Source organism: Gallinula chloropus (assembly GCF_964237585.1).
Source record: "Gallinula chloropus genome assembly, chromosome: 1".
Classification (NCBI taxonomy): Eukaryota; Metazoa; Chordata; class Aves; order Gruiformes; family Rallidae; genus Gallinula; species Gallinula chloropus.
In genome coordinates, this window is record NC_140085.1 from 34,587,307 (window position 1) to 34,609,299 (window position 21,993).

Here is a 21,993-nt window from a genome sequence, read left to right on the forward strand (position 1 = left end):
CATGTGGGTCCACACCTTTTTGGCTTAGTTCATACATCAGATGGAAATCCAGCAGGACCTGTTCCATTGATGCCTTTTGTTCAGCTCAGAAGCATCTTTTTTTAGACACTTACTAGAGAAGTGAATTAATGAGACGAAAGAGTGAGAGGAGAACTTTACCCAGAAGAAGACTGCACTTGTACAGAAAGTCATCCGTATGCACTTCCCACAGGCAGTGTATGGCACATGTTCTTCTTGCTGTAAAAGATTTAGAAATGGATCAAGGATGTACCCAATCTTTTCTTCATGTTTTCAGTGTCCTCCAACTAAACCCTTTACGATATTGAGGGCAGAAAAAAAAGAAACAAGACAAGTTTTGTTTGTTTCCTGATTTGTTATACTGGCAACTCACATTTATTCATGAATTCAAAGGTCTTGCCTGATTACATGTGAGTTTTTTCCTGCTGCCCATCCTAAGACAAAAATGACTTCTGTAGAGGCTGTGCGCTCTCAGATCTTACTGACATCAGCTATGACAGGATGCATAGTCCTGTTCAATGGACCGATCCTCCTTTGCTGATCACAGCATCCAAGTTCGTTATCTTTCAAATCTCATTGGCTAAAATTAGCAGGCACTAAAATTTTGGTCCCCGATCTCCATATTCCTCAAGTCTCACAGGAACAATAGGGTGGGTTTAGCCAGGGGAAATGCTTACCTCAGTACAGTGGTGTGAAAATTCACTGAGACTTTATAGGATCTCTGAAGATCAAAACCATTACGTTTTATCATATTCTTCACTCTTTGAACTAGCTGAAAGGAACTTTCTAGCTGTGACTTTATATATTAAAGGTGGCATAGGTTTATAGGCTTTTAAAAAGAAGCAGGATTTTTGTTATATGAGATATTAAAAAAAAATCTATACAGGATAGCTTCAACCACAGCAGTTAATTCTGAAACTTTTCAAGTGCCCTCTAATAAACATTAGTATAATGTGAATGGAATCTAAAAGCAATGCAAATGATCAGATAAATGCCAGAGTAATATATTGACAGAGAATAATAAAAAGTGAACCTGAGCCAGAGTGAGCTACAGAAGCTAAAGCTACTCAAAATGTATAATAAATAGAGATCTAAACTAAGATCCTCATAAATATGAATCCTACTTCATTGAAATGAGGATTACCCCTGTGAGTTTGCTGTTATTAATCGTAATTGCATCCACATGCACTTAGCAACAATGTCTATTTATACATGTTTCAAACAGAAACATCTTTGGCTAAAAACCTCATTCTGGGCACAATATATAATGTTACATCTTTCCCTCTATTTCACCTTCTTTTTTTCCCCTGGTGCATTCTTAGGCAAAGATAGCAAATGCACTGTGATCTTGGCCTCTGGATGCAACTCTGAATCATTTACTGGGGGATTTAATAAAGCAGACTTAGTCTCCTAAGCTGGGGACGATACCTACTTGCTCATTTGTGACGTGGGGACCTCAGCAGTGCCAGCTCCTCAAACAGATAACTTCTTTAGGGTGCCTCCAGTCAGGTACAAATTCCTTCCCACACATCTGTACTATCTATGTTCACTGTTTCCAGGCCAGGTTATCAACTCTTCTCGACGCACTGCTGATTTGTACAGCTCTGGTCTAAATTCCCCATTTGTGTAGTGACCTCCCACAATGTGTCCATCACCTGTTACCAAAATAATCCTCACCTGTGTGATTTCATTCTTTACCACATGAGTGCACCGAGCTTCATATTCTGGCCGAACTTGCTCCTCTTGCTCCAAGTACTCAACTGTGTCCCATTCATACTCCAGTTCAGCCTGACGGCGTTTCCAAAACTCCAAAAACAACGTAACTGTTCAGGAGATAAACAATGTGTGCAATACCAGGTGAGTGTCGGACACTGCTTCACCCCTGGGCTATACCATGTGGCTCAGTTTTCCTTACAGGTTTCCACAGACAGGGAACAAACCCCTCATTGGCTAATGCGATTGCGAAAATAGCCAAATCTAATTCTTTATGCAATTATTGCTTTGGCTACATAGGCACTTAAGTAAGAGAAACCTGGGGTAAATGGAGGTGTAAGTATATGCTAAAGAATAAAGAGAAATTTATTTGCTTTCTGCCTCAGCCTAGAGCTTGAGCACTTCGGATTTCATACGATAGACTGCTTTTGGAAAGGTTTATCGTGGGGTGTGTTAAAAAGCAAGATGGGTGAATAGGTGAAAACAAAATGCTGGAGAGTGCAGGACTCAGTATGCCAGAAATTAGCACAAGAAAAAAGCTCATAGTCATTCATTCAGTTTGTGATTTCTGTGCAAACAAATTGTCAGTTTGCAAACTACAAGAACCAGTTCAGGTAAAGCAGTTAAAACATAGCTGTCCTTCTTCCTCTGCTAGCACAACTCTGAAGGGGCTGCAGCTCTTTCTGCATAGCACAGAGCTTAGAAACTCTCTGGGCTGGGTCAGCAGATTCCCTGGACTGTGCCTCTACAACTGGAAGCACTGAGTGACCAGGTACACAGATGCCTAAGCGGTACTGGCCAGACATGAATCCAGCCGAAGGCATTACCTTGGCCTGAGACATGGTGCAGGTAGATCAGGCTACAGAATCACAGAATGACTTGGTTGGAAAAGACCTTTAAGATCATCGAGTCCAAACATTACTGTCCATAAACGTTACTAAACCATATCCCTAAGTACGTCATCTACCCGTCTTTCCAGGGTTGGTGACTCAACCACCTCCCTGGGCAGCCTGTTCCACATCCCAACAATTCTTTCAGTGAAGAATTTTTTTCCTAACATCTAATCTGAACCTGCCCTGGTGCAGCTTAATGCCATTTCCCCTTGTCCTATCACCTGTCACTTGGCTGAAGAGATCATCACCCACCTCTCCACAATCTCCTTTAAGGTAATTACAGGCAGTAATAAGGTCTCCACTCAACAGAGGCAATGACAGACCCATCTGAGAAGGCTGGGAGGACCTCAGGACGATGGGTGTCGGTACCACGCTCCCCCGTACACCTGGATGCCTTATTACTGAAGAGAGTGCATCCTCAGATCAAATGAGTAGTGTGGCAGCTCTGCAGCACTGCTTCCAGGAGGAGTTAGCATTGAGTCACTGCACTTATTGCTCCAATTGTCTGGGAGTAATTAACCCTAAAATTGGTTTTTTTTACATAAGTTTGGCCCCTCGTCCTCAGTGATGAAACATCAATGGCATGCAGTTACATGTCCAAACACTAAAGGTTATTTCCAAAATCAGGTGTGGTCAGTAAACCCCAAACCAAAGCATTTAAACACAGAAACCTCTATGGACAGGGCTGTGAGATGACCTTGGCATCTGCACACAGGGAAAGCCCCAGGAAACCCTCCTTCCCTGATTATTCAGGGGCCTCTTTCACAAGGACTTCTCCGCTAGTTCATGTTTAGAAGCACAAAGGCCCAGAGGATCACAGCTTCCTCCTTCTGCACAGCAAAGAGATTGGTCTTCCATAAACCTCTAACTGCTGCCCAGCCCAAAGCAGATGAAGCTACAGGCTCCACTGATTTGCTCCAGCTGCAAATCCAGCTGTTGCTAGGGAGTCCCGAAGCGCAGAGCCTCCTTGCCAACAGTTAAAGCACAGCACATAACATGGGGACATCTCTCTCAGCCCCAATACAAAGAAAACTTCTACCACCTAAAATAAGGCAGCAGCCAAACTGCATCATTCAGAGCAGGGAAGGAGCTGCTGGCTGGATTCAACATGCTCCTTTTATTTTGAACCAGAATTTTTTCAACAGTGGAAACAAATGACGCTACAGAATCAGGAGATCCGAGCACTAATTCCACCTCACACTGGTAATTTGTGTATTCCCTTTCACATGTCCCTTGACACTGCCATTCAGTATGGGCCAGGCATTCTGCCTCTCAGGCTGTGTCACCAGGGCCTGAAAAGAAATGCCTCACTTCAAGAATTTTTTGTTTGTTTAACTGATCTTGTTCAGGGAGGGGATCCAAGTGATGGCCACAAGTGAAGTGGAAGCTGCCTCTTGTTCATCACCTTTGCCAATCTAGTCATACCATCATGGGAGAAGTAGCAGAAGTGGTGGTCCAGAGTATTAATGTATAGAGGACTAATTCCTGAGGCCAAACTCCCTGATATATAATAAAGCTTAAAGATCTTGGAAGGGAATATACAAAAAAAAAAAACAAACCCAAAAGCAATTATTATGGGGTTGGACTCTATCTCTGGAGGTCCCTTCCAACCCCTACAATTCTGTGAATCTGTGAATTATTAAAAGTGTATCGATAATGATGCAATGATATATCTAAAATCTAATAATATTTTAATTGTTTTGGGCCAGTAGATCTACCAAAGTATTAGAGCAAGATGGAAATTACAGCTGGAATTGCACCAGGACCATGGGTCATTTGGATTCAGTACAATTTTGACTTAATTTCTGTAATACAATTCACCTCTTCATACAGTGGACTTATGACAAGAATACTAATAGACCTTGCAGCCATCACTGTAACCATGCAGCTTAATTTTTTAATTATTACTCTTGGAACCATTCTTCAAAACAGGAAACACAATTTTAATTAAAAAGTAAATTGCAAATAAATTAACTATTCAGATGACAGAAGAAGATTACATTAGTATCAAACTTCTAATTTTCTTTTATTTAGAGAATTTCCTGACGGTATTTTGATTCCAGAGTATATTTTGAAAGAAACCTTCTTTTTGAAATAATATGTTTCATCTAATATTTTTTTAAAGCTATAGCTATTTTTAAACACTTTAGGTCATCACAGAGAAATAAAAATACAATGCATTTTACAAAGAAAGCAAATTATGCATTCTTGGCAGCCTACTTATGAATTCCAAGTGTTACATGAGTTATTTTCTCTGTAGCATCCTGTATACAGACTGAACACTGAATTAATTTTGGTAATTTCTGGATAAGACAGTGCAATAAAAGCCAGTTAACAAAGTTGGTAATATGAACAAATGAAACTGTTTCTGGGAAAATAAACCTTGCCTATTCCCTTCAACACAGCACCAGGTGGTTTCACCCATGGGAAACATCCTGGTTTCAGGTAAGTTTTCTCTGCTAAGAGATAAAGTGCTTGTAACCCCTATAATTTTTACAACCAGTTTCTTAGATAAAGACAGAAGGAAAAAAATCCTGGGAAACGTAAGAAATGGATATTTTTTCAATTGCCTTGCTCAGTCACGCAGATGTTAATAGGCAAAGGCAGCTCCAAAGCTCTTTGGAAAAAACCCAGCTCTTCTGCCAGATACGCTTAAGCATGTGGCTGGCTCCTGCTGGATGAACATGAGGCAGCTCTAATCACTTCTCTCGGACTTTTCTCCAAGTCAAACAAAACAAAACAGACACTGAAAACCAACTTTAAGCCTTAGGATTTTTCTGTTTTCTTACAATGCTAAAAAAGGGTTCCCGTGAATCTATCTTCCACAGAACTACTTACTAATGAGTTCCAGAGTGCTAGAAAATGAAGTCGCTGCAAATTTATCCACGTTTTGCTGGGTGATGCTGGAGGCTTGGCCAAAATTAGATGACAAACCACAGTTGTTGAAACTGACTTACCCCATATTCCCATAAATACAGCAAACACCAGTGTTCCAAAGCTATCAAATACACAGAGTTTCTGAAAGAAAAGGAAAAAAAAAGGCTTAAAATATAGTTGACCTTTGTTTTTCTTCTATCCTGACCTAGAACAGAAGCTGCTTGCTGAACATGTTGATTTTTAGCTTTTATGGAGCTTAATAAACAATTTTTATCGATAGCATTTCCTCAATGTCTGTCGGTGTACACCACCCTCCAGTAAATTAAGGAGACTAAATGCAAAGCCCAGAATTAAAAATATAAGCCAAATAGGCAGCAAGAGGACAGTAAAATGGTGTGCTATCAAAGTTCCTTCCATCTGTTGTGAAGGAAGAGGAAAAACAGTGCTTCTGGTCTGGGAACTCGGTGTAGAGTTATGTATTGTTAGCACAGCCACAAAAAGGCGAGGGATACATCTGGTTCTCATGAGCAGGATGACAACAAATCAAACTAGTTAGTAAAAACATGTTCTGATGAGATACCCCTGCGGTCACAGTTTGCCTTTTCTTTCCATCCTAGCCTTTTCCCTGCATTCTTAGTGTTTTTACCCTTTAAGAGAGCTGAAGCAGTGCACAGAGCTGGGGCAAAATATTATTGATGAATAGCTGAAAACTTGCTGTTCTGGTGGTGACTGAATCTATGGAAAGGCATGACAAAAGGCTAGTGCTAGCCAAGTGAGACAAGGTAATGGAGAAAGAAAGTGAAGTTCCTCTAGATAGGAACTCAGAACAAGAGCTGTGTCACAGCTAACAGGACATGGCTGTGTCACAGCTTCTGTCATGGCCAACATCAGCATCTCCCTGTACCCATCTCCTGCTTGGCAACACATATCAAATTCAAGGCATGGACCCAGAAGAGGGAGGGGCAACATGCTATAAACACTTCCTTAGCAAAATTGATTCAGAGCTACAGAATCAAGACTTTAGTAATGGAATCTTGTTATTTTTGCCCCACAAAAAGGAAGAATTACCCCCAAATGAAACCAAAGTGTTTCTTTTTCAATTTAAAACCCCCCTAGCCCTGTATCAAGTATTCAGCAGCTATGTGAAGTTAAAAAAAAAAAATCAATTTTTTTCATCTTAGACCAGATCAGACAAGTCAATGTTATTGGTTTTACTTTCCCAAGTTCAGTCTCTGTATCAAAAGGAACAACTGTTTGCATAGTTGCAGTAATTCTGCAGGATATCAGTGGAGTAACAACATTGTTTTATCTGTAGTACTACAGAAAGCACAACTAAAGCTCAATAGCGAGTCTATAAGCTGTAAATGTAGTTACCTTGGATGATTCACAAGTGATGGTGAGGTTCCAGTAGGTACATACTTTATCACACTGAGGGCACATTATGATATTACCTCCTATGTAGGGATCACATACTTCTTGGCTAAAAACAAAACTAGTCAGTCACTTACCAACACTAAATTCTCTAGTCCTTTTTCACACATGAGGGCAATGCAACAATCTCAGGGGACTGAGAAATGATTTACCAGTGATCTGCTCTCAAGAATTTCCCTCCCCCACCCCAGCAACACATCCCCACTTCCATTCCTCATCCTTATGTCAAAAATGGATGACATAGGAGGAAAGTGATTTCCATCCCTTTTATATAGTGCTAATTCACAAAACTCTTCACATTAAAAATAAAACAACTCCTCAAAGATCTCACACTCTTCAGTAGGAAACTCAACACATGCGTGCTCGTAAAACGTGTTATCACAGCAGGTCCGAAGGGAGAAGGAAGCAGAACATTGTCTACCAGCGAGAGAGAGCTGCAGAACCAAAATGACTATCTAGTCCCTGAGGTCTTCTAAAGGGAATCAGACTGGACAACATGCCAAGGGAGGCTGCTAGGATGGCTCAAGGAACGGCAGATCTGTCTCCTAAGAGATGACAAAAGAGTTGCCATCTAACTACTGTGTACTAACCTAGAATGGTGGAGGCTGAAAGGTGATGTAATTGCTGTCTATAAATGCATTGGTGGGGCAAACACCAGGGAGGGAGGTGAACTATTTATTTAACTAAATGATAATACCGGCATGAGGCTAAATGGGTATAAATTTGCCATGGGAGTGGAGCTCTGGAACAGCCCTTCAGCATGTTTTAAACCCCCTTCCAGAGGTGGGTGTAGAGTGCGTCGGCCTGTAGGCTATTTGGCATAGTGACCCAGGTGTTTTTTCTGGGGTTGTTGTGCCATAGTTGAATTTTGTCATGTTCTAATGAGGTAATCTCTGTCATGACTCTGCCTCTCCTCCAAATGTATCCTGAGCAGCTGAAGCCCCCTGTGCTGTTTTTCTTCTATACATTTTGGGGGTTTTATCAAGGTCTTTGGATATCTCCTTTAAGGACCACCACAATGGAAATGATGTGTTATGGCAATCTGCACTGACCTCTGATTGTCATGTTTTTCTTTGTGTTTCTGCAATAGGTGTGGTGAAGCAAGTGCAAAATAAAAATATGACAAAAAGGACAAATTAACAAATTCTCAGATATCTATTACTGTAATGGGCCATGGACATCCATTACTCTTCTTATCTCATATTTTATGCCTTTACCTTCAAATGCAGAACTGTTGCTGTTCTCAGGCCCTTTCATTTTGCCTTTTTTTTTACTCAGTGTCTTGCGAACCTTGTACAGCCCCCCTCTGCAGGGGACTAATCAAAATCTCACGTGATATTAAAATAGGCCTGATCAGTTACCTCCATGTGCAGTTGTCCCTTGTCAGGCATCCATACAGAAAACAGCCGACTCCTACAACAGCAGCCACAACCAGCATATTAGTGTAAAAGCCCAACCAAGCAAAGTAGATTCCAATTTTCTCTCCATAGTATTTCCTGTGAAGGAGAAAGGTTTGGTTTTTGGTTTGTGCTGTTTTTTTCTCCCTGAAATGCAACTAAATTCACATTTCTGTTTCAAATGCCTCTTAATTTCACACACTTTGTGACAACTTGTATTGTCATATTCCTCTGGTTTGAAGTTTGGGATTGCAGAAGTATTGCAGCTTGGTATTTCTATCACCACTTTTATGCTTTTTTAAGAGGATAGGAAGGGGGGCAAAAAGGGAAAAGAGAGAAAGACCATACCTCATAAAGAAAAAAATAAGTGGTTGCCTTTTCTTGAATTGGCATATTGTGAAACCAAAGTTAAAGTATGCTCCCATGCATGAGCTACATGGGTATATGTACTTGCTTTCTTTGACATCCCCCAAACCAGACCTGTTTCGTAAATTCCTATTTCCTTCTGCATTAGCCCAGCCCCAGTCACACCAACCTGATGAAATCCAGGGGTTGCAGTTTGAAAATGTTTTTAGGATGAGCCCATTCTCTGTAGAGAAGATATCGTTCACTTGGACAGTTGGGATCGGTTGACATGTGCCTAAAACTAGACTGCAAAATGGAAAGAGCATGAGAAGAAGATACCACTAAGCTTGAGAAGACAACACCGTTAATCTAACCAGCACAGATCAGCTCTCCTCTCTGCAGAATTCATGCCATGAAGCCAGAGCCTGGAATACCCTTTTAGCCCAGTCTCACTGCAAACCAGGAAAACGAGCAGGAAGGCAGCTCTGGGAGTGCATCAGGATTCAGGATATAAGGTTGTGGGGAAGGCACCGAATGCTAAAGCAATTGTTTTACATATGTGAGCTGAGAACAACAGAGACTCATCAAGAACTTAAACTTAAGCCCATGTTGGCATCTTGGCACTTAGGGATAGAATAATAGAAAACAATCCATTGTAATTAGAGAATAGGACTGGATTAAAATGGATTTTAAGTAGCTTTAACATGCTAACATGCTTTGCTTCAAAATAGTATTGTACCAGAACAAAGGCTGGAAGGACTGAGGGATAAATCCAGGTCTTCTAGTCTCTGCTTTAAATTTGAAAGAGAGTTCTCATGGAGATAAACCCTGTGATTTTTACTTGGTTATCTGAAAATCTATTTCAATAAAGCCTATTTTATTTGAGGAAAATTTCCATTCTGTATCTGTGATGCAACAAGACAAGTGACATTTGCAGAAACTTACAGGCTACTTTTGATTTTCAGAGCAGCTGTGATATATAATTTTAATCATATAAAAACAGCCATTAATTACTAGTCATACTGAGTCCAAATTCCTCCATGATAGAAATAGCCTGCAAGACAGGTTTTAAATCTTTAAAAGGAAACTTTAAAAATGGATAGTCACGAATGATATTAATTCTAGCCTGTAAAGCTTTGGGTTACTTACAAGAAACATGATTTGTCTTTATTCTGCTTTAAAGATTTCTTTGAAATCCTTGGAGACCTCCTGAATATTTTAAGCCAAGTCCAAACAGCTGAATCAGTTACCATTCCTGACCTCCCAGGTTCTCAGCATCTTCTCAAGAAGAGAGACTGGCTTTGATGGGGAGGAGGTGTGGGGGTGGGGGTGTATAATAGATATAATGCGGAAAATCAGCCCTCAGTCTTTGGTTGTTGTATCCCATTTGCAGCCTTACAGGGAGTTCTTCCTTACCCTACTACTACTCTGAAATCTGGTTGGTTGCTGCTTTTTTTACCCCTCTCCTTTGTTTTCTTTTTCTGTGCTACTGCTACAAAACAACTGTTTTGTATGCAAAACAATTTTAGGCACAACTTTCTTCTGTAAATCACAGAATTTAATAATCCTTAGCAGTGTAGCTACAAAAACTGGATTTCCTATTATTGTAAGGTGAAATTTAACCCAGTTAAGCTTCCTTCTGCATGACTGACATCATCTGTGAGGTGTTGGACTGGCCTGCAGAAACCCATGCTTCCCTGCAGCCATGTTGCAATGCTTGGGAACTGTGGGAGTGTTTCTCACTGTGAGACTGTTACACATCCTAAGATGAGATCTGAAGTCCACATTTTTATTAACCATCTTGATAGTTGATAGGAATTTTAATACCGAAAAATGGAATACTAGTAAAGCAGACAATGTTAAAATTGATTTGGAACTGATGGTGCACGGTGTCATGGGAACTATCATTCAGGGCAGCTGCTTTACTGAAGCACATCTCCCAGAGAACACAAGTTTAACACCTAAATAAGGTACTTTTTTTTTTTTTCTCCCCCCAGTTACGCAGCTACATTTTAACTAACAGTGCCTTGGAAGAAAATATCTTTAGCAAAACTCTGTCCTGTTCTTCTACGTGGCTATAATAACCAGTCAAGGAGTAAGGCAATAAAAGGTGCCCGTATCTTTTCATATAAAACCCACAGATGTAGTTCAGGTCTCTATTTCAAAATACATTTTAGTTACAAGCATTGGACTTACATCGTGAAGGGGAAAAGCTGCTTTGTAGATTCCAGTGTCCAGTAATTTGTTAATGCCAAACTTTTTCACATTGTTTTTGGTTGCATATTCCACCCGGGAGAGGATAAAATGAACCTGAAATTTAGAAAATATGTTGTGTCTCTTGCAACCTGGAAGTAATTGTACCCAGCTCTATGTGTCTGACATACAATTGAGTTAGGAAAGGTTAATCAGTGCAGACAGAATTAATTGCATAAGGTATATATATTCAAATCCCTCCTTTAAACTCAGGTGAAACAGAAATGGGGCAAATGTAAGGAATGTTTTCCTTCCAGATTGTCCAGGCTGTTTCATAAATGACACAGGACATATAAATGACACATATAAATATACACATATAAATGACACATCCCAAATATTTCTGGGGTCTTTTTCAGAATATTTTCATGAAGATAATTGCACCATTTTGATTAATGGTATATTTTCTTTTTAAGATTAAATGCTAGAAATACTCTGTGGACTTACAATTCGGCTTCTAGTTGCAGGATTGAAGAACGTGTCTTTGTCTTGAATATAAAAGTTGGACAAAAGTTCCTTTTGAAAAGGAGCAGTGAAAAACTCTTGCTCAGGCTTGATGATGTTTTCATCCACTCTGAAGAGTTTACTAAACCAGTTGAAAGCCGAGTCTCGGGTTTTCAGGTCATTGGGTTGCAGAGGCAACTTGATGTGCATAACCTCGGCATATGTGCACAGCACTTCCCAAGGTGCATGCACTTTCACAAAAACAAGTTTTTCATCCAAAACCTGAAATGAAAGAATAGTCAAAGTTATGCATGTAAGAAAATAGAAGCAAAGGACTTTTTGTAACACTTTTTAAACCACCCAGAATTTTCTTGCTCTTTAAAGCTTATAGATGACCTACTCAAAAATGCATTTGCTGTCCATTTTAGCAACTATATCATTAGCTTTTGCAAAAGCACTGACATGAGGTGGAAACACATGGGCATATAAAGGTTTATAAAACAACAAATGTTCACGTCATGCTTAATGTTTATGTATCTGCAAAGTATTTTACAAAGCGATTTAAGTTAAACAATGCTTGCCCCATATGGGTTCATTGGGATGTTCATACTTGTATCCTGGCAGGGCAGCTATGCCTTTGGAGCTGTCAGGACTTGAGGAACAACTTCTTCATTTCTTCACACTGAGGGTGACAGAGCACTGGAACAGGCTGCCCACAGGGTTGTGGAGTCTCCTTCTCTGGAAACATTCAAAACCCGCCTGGATGCAATCCCATGCAACCTGTTCATGCAACCCGGACTCCATGATCTCCAGATGATCTCTGCCCACGCATCCTACACAGCTAGAGTTGGGGGACAACCTCTCCTCAGAGTATAGCCAGTAAATTTTATCTTCCAAGTGCTGAGTAAACACAACCTATGTAATCTCCCAGCTTCCCATCTTTTAGTTTGCAGAGGAAGGATCTGCAAGCCTAAAAGATGGGAAGACACTACTGATGGAAAAAAATGGACCTTTTTGTCCTGAGAAGAGAGAAATTTTACAGCAAATTCATATATCTGGTTTCCTTACTTCTACAGGGGCAGCTTTGCTCTTGGACACAGCCATTCACACGGAAAAGAGCACTCACCGATTTTGTTGCTTCAAGTTGCAAGCCGTTGTTTATCAGGTTTGATTCATATACTTGTCTCTTCCTCTGTTAAAGGGTATTGAACACTGTAAAACATCTGTTCCAAATTTCACAAATACATGTGCATAGAAGAATGAAATTGTTTCCCACAATGAATAATCCTGGGGTCGTTATTTCTATGGCCCATTTGACAGCTACTGTGGTGATAAGGACAGTCTTTCCTACTAGTCCTGACCATTGTTTTTTGTCTGATATGCAATGTTGCATTCAAATGCAATTGTGAAGAATTCGCCCTGTTCGTTTCTGGTACATTACAGATGTAAAAATCTACCTCAAATTTTGAGAGCAACTACCCCTGAAACTTGTGGTTGCCTTTAATTGAACTACTGGCTGCAGCCCCTCCTCCCTTCCATTAATTTGCCCTGTAGAAAGTCTTAATTTCAAGGGCTTTCCATCTTGCTTTTCTTCCAGCAACCTGCAACTTTATTCACCTTTCACAGTAATCATATGAGTTCGCACAGTTGTTCAAACTTTAGTAGCCCTCCACATTTTAGTCCATGGATAAGCATCCCCAAAGGAAGAAGCTGAGAGCTGTAGCATTTGTAAAGTCAGTGGTGCTATTCTAGGAGCATTCAATGTCCCCAGAAAGACATCGCAAATCTTTTGCAGTAAAGATGAAATTTATGGATCATTTTAATTCCCCCTCACAGTTACCAGCACTTGGCAGGCAGTGAGTTACAAAATATCTGAAATGTCTTGGCAACCTTGAATTTGCTTCTCCATACACATGACCTCCCCCTAAAAAACCCACACAGAGACAAACATCTCTTCTTCTCTTAAAATACAAAATCCATGACTCCATAAGGGATTTATAACAAATATATGTGAAACGTCATGTGAAGTAAACCAATTTAAAAGCTATCTGCAAAACTGGAATGTTTTCCCAATGAGCTATTTGTTTATGTAAGTCAAGGGTAGTCAGATCTCTCTGGCCTGAAGACTGTCAAAATATCAGCATGAGTAAGCAGGGGGGTGGGGAGAGCACCTGTAGGCAACTGGGGCTGTGGGGGGTGGCTTCTGTGAGCAGTTTTCTAGCAGGACATGCCATTAATGCAGTGGGGATTGATGGCTCTATTCCTGATCCAGGCTAGGCTAAGTACACAGCGAGGTTCTCAGGGTGACTTGCTGATACAAATTTCTTACTCCCAGATTGTTTTCAAGCCACTGGGCAATTTTTTGGTTCTTTATATGGCCTGTGCTTAAAGGATTCTGCACCCACCACTACAGGAACTCAAAAAAATGACCCAATGGTTTCTCTTGCCTTGTTCTCTATAGCCAAACTGCCTTAAGAACTGTGCTTAAGATCCAGGCCTATCACTACTGTAAAGGGCCAGGGTCCACGGATGACCCTTTAGATAAAGTCTTGGGAATTTTGATAGGTATACAGAAACTAGTCTTCAGGGCTAGACCCCAGTCCCACTCACTCTAGGTGGCAAACCCAAGATGTTTCAGCAAAAAAGGGCAAAAATCTTGTTGAGTTCCATAGGAGGAGATCAGTTGTATCTCCATGTGAGATTCGCCAATTCTTTTAACATTTAAAGACTGTTTAAGTTGTTAAAGCAGGAAAAACTCTGAAACATTGTAATTAATAATCATAAAAGTGAATATCAATATAAACAGCCTAAACCATTTATATTGTGTTAGTTCTCAGCTGCAACACCTGCATCCGGCAATGGTCATGATGGACTAATTTAATATTTTGTTAAAAGGCATTTCTTTGATCTGACCTTTATGCCTTTTTATTCCAGTGAATATCACCTTCTTCTTAGGATAGAGACAAGAAGAGCCAAATCTTTTAACCTGATTTCCTCTTTTATCAATACTTATTATATTTCCCCTTATTCCTCTTTTCTCAGTATAAAACCACAATCCCAAATTTTGATAGCACCCTTCATGGAGGTATCTCTCCATGTCCCATTGTTTATTGGTGACATTGTGTATATTACATACGCAATAGGCACATAAATAACACATTGTATATATCTAATACTTTCCATTATCTAGAATTTTGATGGTAGCTGAACCCTGGAGAGGACACTTAATATAGCGGTTTCCTGTGACTGTCTCTTCCTTGTACTAACAGTGTGTGGTGGTTTAGCCCTGGCTGGAGGCCAGATGCCCCTCAAAGTCAGTCTATTACTCCCCTTCTTAGTTGGATAGAGGAGAAAATATATATTAAGAGGCTCAGGAGTTAAAATAAGGACAGGGAGAGATCACTCTGTTATCAATGACGTGGGCAAAACAGACTCAACACAAAGTGAAGAAGAGGGAAACTACTCTACTTTATTACACTACAACTACAAAGAACAGTGAGGAAACCAGAGTTGGGAGCACAACCAGATCTTAAAACAAACGCAACCAGATCTTAAAATCACTTTCCCCTCCACCACTCCCTTCTTAGCAGACTTTAGTCAGTATTTTGCTCCCTTCTTCCCCCCCGCTCACAGTACGGGGGGGGGCAGGGACTGGGGAAGATGGGGTTCTCTGTAGCACCTTCCCCTCACCCCTCCATTCTAAGCAGACTTCCCTTTAGCCATGATCTTGCTCCCTTCTTCCCCCTGCTCACAGTACAGGGAGGCAGGGACTGGGAAAAAATGGGGTTCTCGGTTACTTCTTCATGAGCTGTTTTCCTTTTCCAGATCTTAAGACACCTCTAACCTCCCTTCCCACTCCCTTCTTAGCAGATTTCACTCTAGTCATGATTTCACTCCCTTCTTCCCCCTGCTCACAGCACAGGGGGGCAGGGACTGGGAGATGGGGGCTTTGGTCAGTCCCTTGCAAGTTGGTTTCCCTCTCGGCCGGGGCGGGGTGTGGGGGGCATTCATTCCACACCCTCCCCCTGCTGCACCGTGGGGTCTCACCCACAAGAGACAGTCCTCCACGAACTTCTCCAACATGAATCCTTTCCCCAGGGCTTTATCTATTCACCAGCCGCCCTGGCGTGGGTCACTACTATGGTGGGCAGTCATAAATCACAATGTCTCTCAGTCCCAGTCCTCTGTGGGGTCACCAGCCTCCCCCAGAAAACCTGTTCTGGTGCAAATCTCTCTCTCACTCATCTCTGTGTCTCTGTTTCTCTCCATGGGCTGCAAGTGCTGGCAGGGGTTTGTTCCAACGTAGGGTCACAGCATCTTCTCTATGTCTCCACCTGCTCCATCCAGCATGGAGCCCCTCCACGGGCTGCAGGTGGGGTCTCGGCCTTTTCCATGTGTTTCTCCGTGGGCTGCAAGGGGCATCTTTCTCTCCAGCACCTGGGCCGCCTCCTCCCCTGCCCTGTTCCGGCCTTGGTGTCTGCACAGCTCGTTACATCTTCTCGCTCCCTTCTCCGGTGGCAAAATGCAGCTGCTTCCAGGTTGTTTTCTCCTATATGTGATTCTCAGAGGTGCTTGACTGTCTCTTGGGCGGTGACTTTGGCCTTGAATTGCTCGTTGTTTATAGTTTAGGCTGGCAGAAAACTCTAACTGCTGCTTAAAGAAACTGTCTCAGCAGCACAGCCTCACAAAACTGCAACACAGTGCTAATTTAGAATCCCAAATGTGAATGATTTTTTTCCCTGTGGTAACATATTTCCTTGCATTTTTCAACATTTCATAGGTAATAGTTCTCTCCATTCTCCTTCAATGCTACAGGTTCACAGCTGTCTTGGCTTCTGAATAAGCCACACGATTCCTCTGCTATTTTTGTTATAGCATAACTCAATCCCCTTGCCAGGTCACTAATATATGTAGCACACAACACAGGAGTTCTTTATTACCTGCTATTAACTCTTCCACCATTTCACCCTACCTCTTTGCTTCTTTGATACTCACATTTGCAAGGTGAATAACACTGAATCATTAAAATATTTCAGCCTGAGTTCTACTTTGTTGCAGCAAACAAAAGAGGCAGAGGACTACAAAGACTGATGCAAGACAATTCTCATTTGTAGAAGTCTAGTACTTTTTTTTTTTTTTTTAAATTTGCCATTCAGATTGTTTTAATAATTTATTATGGCAAGGAGTTCCCCAAATTAATTTTGCCCTCAAAATCTTAGAGGAATGTTGACAATATTAAGGTTTCTAATAATGTATTAATGCAAGTAGTGAGAAACAAAGCCCCTGGGAAGCTTTGCTAATTAGGGGCTTTGCTATATTATATAAATGATTGAATTATGCGTGTGATGATCTATGGAGGAGCTAGACTTTTACCCAGAGGAGTCTATAGTGGTTTTGCGTTGACTGGGGAATACAGCATAAAGATATCATAGCTTATTAGGCTGGAGGGTGGAGATTGTCCAAACCTTATTTTACTATCCAGCATTTTGCTGAGGTACCTGTGTGGGTAAATTGTAATAATAATGCAATCATGGCAATGTTGCTGACCTAATCCTGCCTTTGACTTTGATGATTGAATTGCTAGCCAATAGACTAAGACACGATGGGATGCATAATCATATACAGTCTTAAGAAAGTGAAGGCACAGTGTAAGTAAATGTCAATTATTACAGGCATGTAGAAGGGTTAGCTCTCGGGAGCTGCTTTTTCACTGTGATGCTTTCATTGTTTGGTGATTGTCTTGCCAAGCTGAGCAGACTAACAGGATTGAAGGTCTGGAAACTGGCAGACCACTAGCAGGCTTTTTTCTCTGTGTTTTGTAAATGTTTGGGAGTACTGGTTTAGCATAGGATGGGAATGGTTGGACTTGATGATCTTCAAAGGTTTTTTCCAACCTTGTGATTCTGTGATTCTGTGATATTTGCATCGATTAGAGGGACAGAAGAATGGCAACTCATATCTTTAGTTTCTTTCATGCAAAGATGAAAGTTCCCCAGGACAGTATCCATGTGGCTTTAAGGGAAAAAAATCTGAAGGAAGCAGTGCTTGAATAGCCACCCCTGCTTTACCTGACAGGCAACAGATAAATCACAGCCAATAACAGAAAGAGCATGGGGCCCAAAGCCTTCCCCATGGAACTCAGCTAAATGGAGCTGAGGTGATTGAGACAATCACTGTATCAATATTAGCTGCCAGCTCTCACAGTTTCTTTGATGGCATTTGGAAGCTTTTCTGAAAGTCCCAGCTGTCAGCATCAGGAAATTATCTGATTGAGAAGCTCTGCTTCTGTACGCTTATTTCCTTTATGTTTGAAGACAATCATAAAAATGTGAAGTGGAATATGCTATATAAGCTGACACAAAAAAGGTAAACCCAAAGACCTCCAAATACATATTTTCTGAGATACTCTCTAGTTTTAAGCTAGCCTTGAGATTTTTCTGAAATCTGACTCGTGAGCACACAGAACTGGCAGTACTGCAGTCTAGCCTTGCTTCCAACAGTGGCTTCTAGTCACCCTGTATGGAGAGACCCATTTCTGGTCCTACAAATGTATGCAGTAACTTCAGAGTAACTCTCTCCTTCCACTTGTCTTCCCATCCTTCTGATATCCTTCCTTACATCCATTAGGCAAAAAAGTAAAATTTGCATTTGGGGTTGCCTCAGGAACAGAGATTTTATTTCACTGAGTTCCTTTTTCACTATCAATCCATCCAGGGCAGAGACCAGGGCAGGTGTGATCACCCTCCTCCCAGTGTCAAAGGTCTCTTTCACCCTTGTTATCCTTGCTCCTGAGTAGATGGGCTGAGCACACCACAGGCATGTAAAGTCTACCATTCTCTACTGCCCCAAATGGCACTGAGGTGACCTCCTTTCTGTAAACTCAGGTATTGTTCTCTCACTGCAGATAGGAAGCATGCTAAATGCTGGCTGAATTACAATTAGTTTTTGAAAAATTGTCCAAGCTTTTTTTTGTCGTTGTTGGTGGTGATGGTTATCTAAACTAAACAAGTCTAGAGTCAGGAACTGTTCATTGTTTGCTTATGAAAACAAACTTCTTTAGCCCTGCTGAAGTTCTCGGTAAGAGAATGTTAAAAAGTTGCATGTAATATTCTCTGTGAATTATAGTTTTCATTTAATTTGGAAAAAATATTAAAATCTGTCTATTTCTGTGAAGCACAGATTACTTTATGGCTGGAAATGAAGGGTTTTGTCTACGCTCCTACTTAAGTTACTGACAGTCTTTCTGCTTTTTTCTGTTGGGGGAAGCAGATGGACTAGAATGACATTCTGCATTGATTTATTTTGAGTTCAACGTTCTGGTGCTGATCCTTTAACTTTCAACAATGAGCTCCTTGGGGACCCCAACAGATAAAATTGGCTTTCCTGAAAAGACTGGCAACGTTTAATTTCTATTCTGATGGTAACCTATCCTGACAAATAGGATATGTAAATTGTAGATTTAAAAAACATGCTTTGGGCAGGAATTTCAATTGCTTGCAAGGTACAGTTTCTGGAATCTGCTCCTGACAGTTCCATTTTAGCTAATGCTTGCAAAATTAATTGAATACCAGTTTACAAAAGTTTGGAGTTCAAACTGAGTTGCTTATATAAACCATATCTGATAACTATTGGATTTGTAGATTATGTTAGCAACTTCCATGAGGATGTAATTTCATTAGTTTGACTTTGTCTCCTTTAAACCAGATTTCAGAAACAAGAAAATAAGGGAAGCACAGCACCACTGTTCATTGCTGAGAACTTCAGAGCCCCTCCATGCTTTTAGTAATTTCCTCTGTCCTCTGAGCTGTTTAATAATAACATGAATGAATGCTGGAGCTTTTTCTCAGTTACACTCATGAAACTCTTTTGAAAAAGGACAGAAAGCCATTCAAATCAAATATAATGATGGTCCCAAGACCCAATTCCTCTCTTGCTGTAGAGGAATAGATGGATGCCCTTGGATCCAGTAAACTCGATGCCTAGGTTGAGGTTTGATTTACAAAGTTTTCCCATTGGCTACAATCCTGCTCCCTACATTTCACAGACCTGCAACTTTGCAACATGTTCAGTTGCTGCTGACCTCAGTGTGGTGAGGATTTGACCCTACAAGAACCAACTTCACTGGATCTGCTACTCCAAATTCTATGAACAATAAACCTCTGGATAATATACTTTATAAATCTGTCAGGAGAGTCAGTGAAAGTGTAGCATGAGCAAACAACCTATTCAGGCTTAAAACACCTTGAATTACAGAAAATACTGCTTATAAAACTCGTCATTTTCAGTTAATCATTGTTCAGAAACAAGGCAGTGACATACACAGTATTTAAAGCCAACAGTAAATGGCAACACTGCTCATTTTGATATCTTGTATATCATCACAAGGGTAGAAGTCATTTGGCCCAGAAAAAAAACCTACAACCAAATAAAAAAGTGTCAGAAAAGACCATCTCTCAATTAGGTTTTATGCCAACACTGATGAAACCTTATGCATTTTATCTTGGGCACCATCATCTCCACACTTTTCTGAGAACTGTGGTAGACAAAAATGTTAATGGTGTCCTTGGAATTCCAAGGGTGAAAAACTGCACCATAAATGCAATCTTCCTTTCCATCTCAGACATAAGGTATAGTTGTTTTGTTTCTTCTTTTCAAGATTGTATTCACATTTATTTGTTTTTATTTCTCAGTTTCTGTCCTTTCCTTCCTAGTAGGAGTGTGGGGTAGGTCCCAAAGCAGTGTTCTGCATCCTGCTCAGGAGGAGGTATGGGGAGAAAAAAAGTTATCAGTGCTGCCATTGTCTGTGCAGCGTTTGCTTAGGGAATGAGAAGCTGCAGCCCATACAGCTTCCTCCATACTTGCATAGTGAGAGATCTCAGGTGAGTCAAAGGAATTCTCTGTCTTTGAGGTGACTAAAGTGTTTGAGTGCTTGGAGCTGACCTGCGCCTATCCCATGCTAAAAAAGTTACCTCTATTCACATTTTAAAAGCCTGTTCCTCCAACAAAAGAGAAAGGATGACACATGTATGTGAAGCACTAGAGGGAGGCAGACAGTACTTCTGAGTTGTATCACCAGAATTTGGTTATGAACACGTGCCTCCTTACCTGACAGACTCACCGAACAAAATGTTCTCTTCACTTCCTCTTCTCCTTCCTCCATCTTTCAGTGCCCTCTGGTACTTTACCCTACATGTAACATATTGTCTGTTTCATGGCCAGCTTTGGATTTTCTCCCAGCTCAGTGCCATCACACTTGTAAATTTTGTTCTTGTCCTTGTAAGTCCTCTGTAACTGCCACTTCTTCATCCTGGTGTCTTTCTATGCTTTCTACTGCCCTTTCAGCACCATCTACGCTCCTAGTATCAAAATTCTTGCCTAAGCCTTCCACAGTACCCCCATGACTCCAGGTTCTCCCTGTCCATGGCAATGTTGGTTCTGAAAATGTCTATCAATCACCATTGCTTTTGGCTTCCTTCTGACACATCCATGTCACCCCAATCGTTTATCTTAATCTCCTGGACATACTCGTGTCCACACAGTCACACAGCTGGCTCTTGTGCAGCTTGCTGTCCACCAAGACCATGAGGGCCTCTTCCACAAAGCTGCTACCCAGCCACTTAGTCTTTGCCTTCTCTGATCATTAGTCTAACATCCACATTTGTTGTGTGCAGGTAAACTGCTTCCTCTTCCTCAGCACACCACAGATCCACTGTGGCTGCAGATCTTGGTTGGACTGAGACTGAGACCTTTGAAAGTAAACCTTTATTTTGCAAGCACCTAGTGCATTACTCACAATCTCCCGGTCTTATTATTCATGGTTTCATTCTGGCTAATGTCCTAACATTAATGTTGCACTAAAAATACTACTCCATTGCTCACATTCAATTTCCATCACTGTTTGGAAAAGACACTCATTATATTTTTAAGTGCATTTGGGCAACAGCCAAATATTACAAACATAAATGTAAAATGCTAATTGATAAAAATAATTGTTTCCAAAGGGGCAGCTTTTTGTTTCTAATTACTTCTTTCAATTAATTTTTATTGCTGATCCTGTGATCATGTGTAATGCAACATCCACCCACTGCAGGACTCCCCCAGACTGTACTAACGACATTCCTTATGGCTGCCCTGTTTTAATGCCAACGACAACACTGTGTAATGAATATCAACCAACTTAGCTACAGGCCTTTTTACTCCTACTCTTCTCTTTCCCAACTGCAAATCATTATTTGTATATGAGCTGCTTTTAGTGATGTCTTCGTCCTTGCCTGTCTCTACCACAGGCTGCTGCTGGAACATGGAGAATTGCTAGATCAGAGAAGGAAGCACGTGGGTGGGTGAGCACAGATGCCATGGGGACTACAATCCTGTGAATGGATATTTCTCTGGTAGTTCACAATTAAAACAGCTCAGTGGAATGGCCGAACTTGGTTTTGTGACCCTGGGTGCCAGAATGAATGTAGTCCACTGATGTAACTACTGAATTAATTTTTAAAATAATAGCTAAAAATAATCTATGATTGTCATTCATAGTTGCTAAGGAATTCAAGTGGTCACTGGTTTGACTCAGAAAATGTTTGCAAGGCCTCTGGAAAGGGGCAAGCTGTTGAAGTGTTAAG

The 21,993-nt window shown here is 40.9% G+C and overlaps 1 protein-coding gene across 1 annotated transcript in view; it reads right to left on the minus strand.

Annotated features, from left to right (window-relative positions):
* The window catches only part of ANO6 (anoctamin 6), a gene marked incomplete at both ends in the record, with an annotated part of 70,495 nt that overhangs the window by 15,751 nt on the left and 32,751 nt on the right, over positions 1-21,993 (minus strand). The window contains 9 exons of the mRNA XM_084276891.1: positions 160-237; positions 1,696-1,841; positions 5,582-5,642; positions 6,876-6,981; positions 8,294-8,428; positions 8,865-8,980; positions 10,871-10,984; positions 11,375-11,653; positions 12,498-12,563. Of these exons, the coding sequence (XP_084133017.1) occupies positions 160-237; positions 1,696-1,841; positions 5,582-5,642; positions 6,876-6,981; positions 8,294-8,428; positions 8,865-8,980; positions 10,871-10,984; positions 11,375-11,653; positions 12,498-12,563 (1,101 nt within the window). The remainder of the gene's footprint in view (positions 1-159; positions 238-1,695; positions 1,842-5,581; positions 5,643-6,875; positions 6,982-8,293; positions 8,429-8,864; positions 8,981-10,870; positions 10,985-11,374; positions 11,654-12,497; positions 12,564-21,993) is intronic.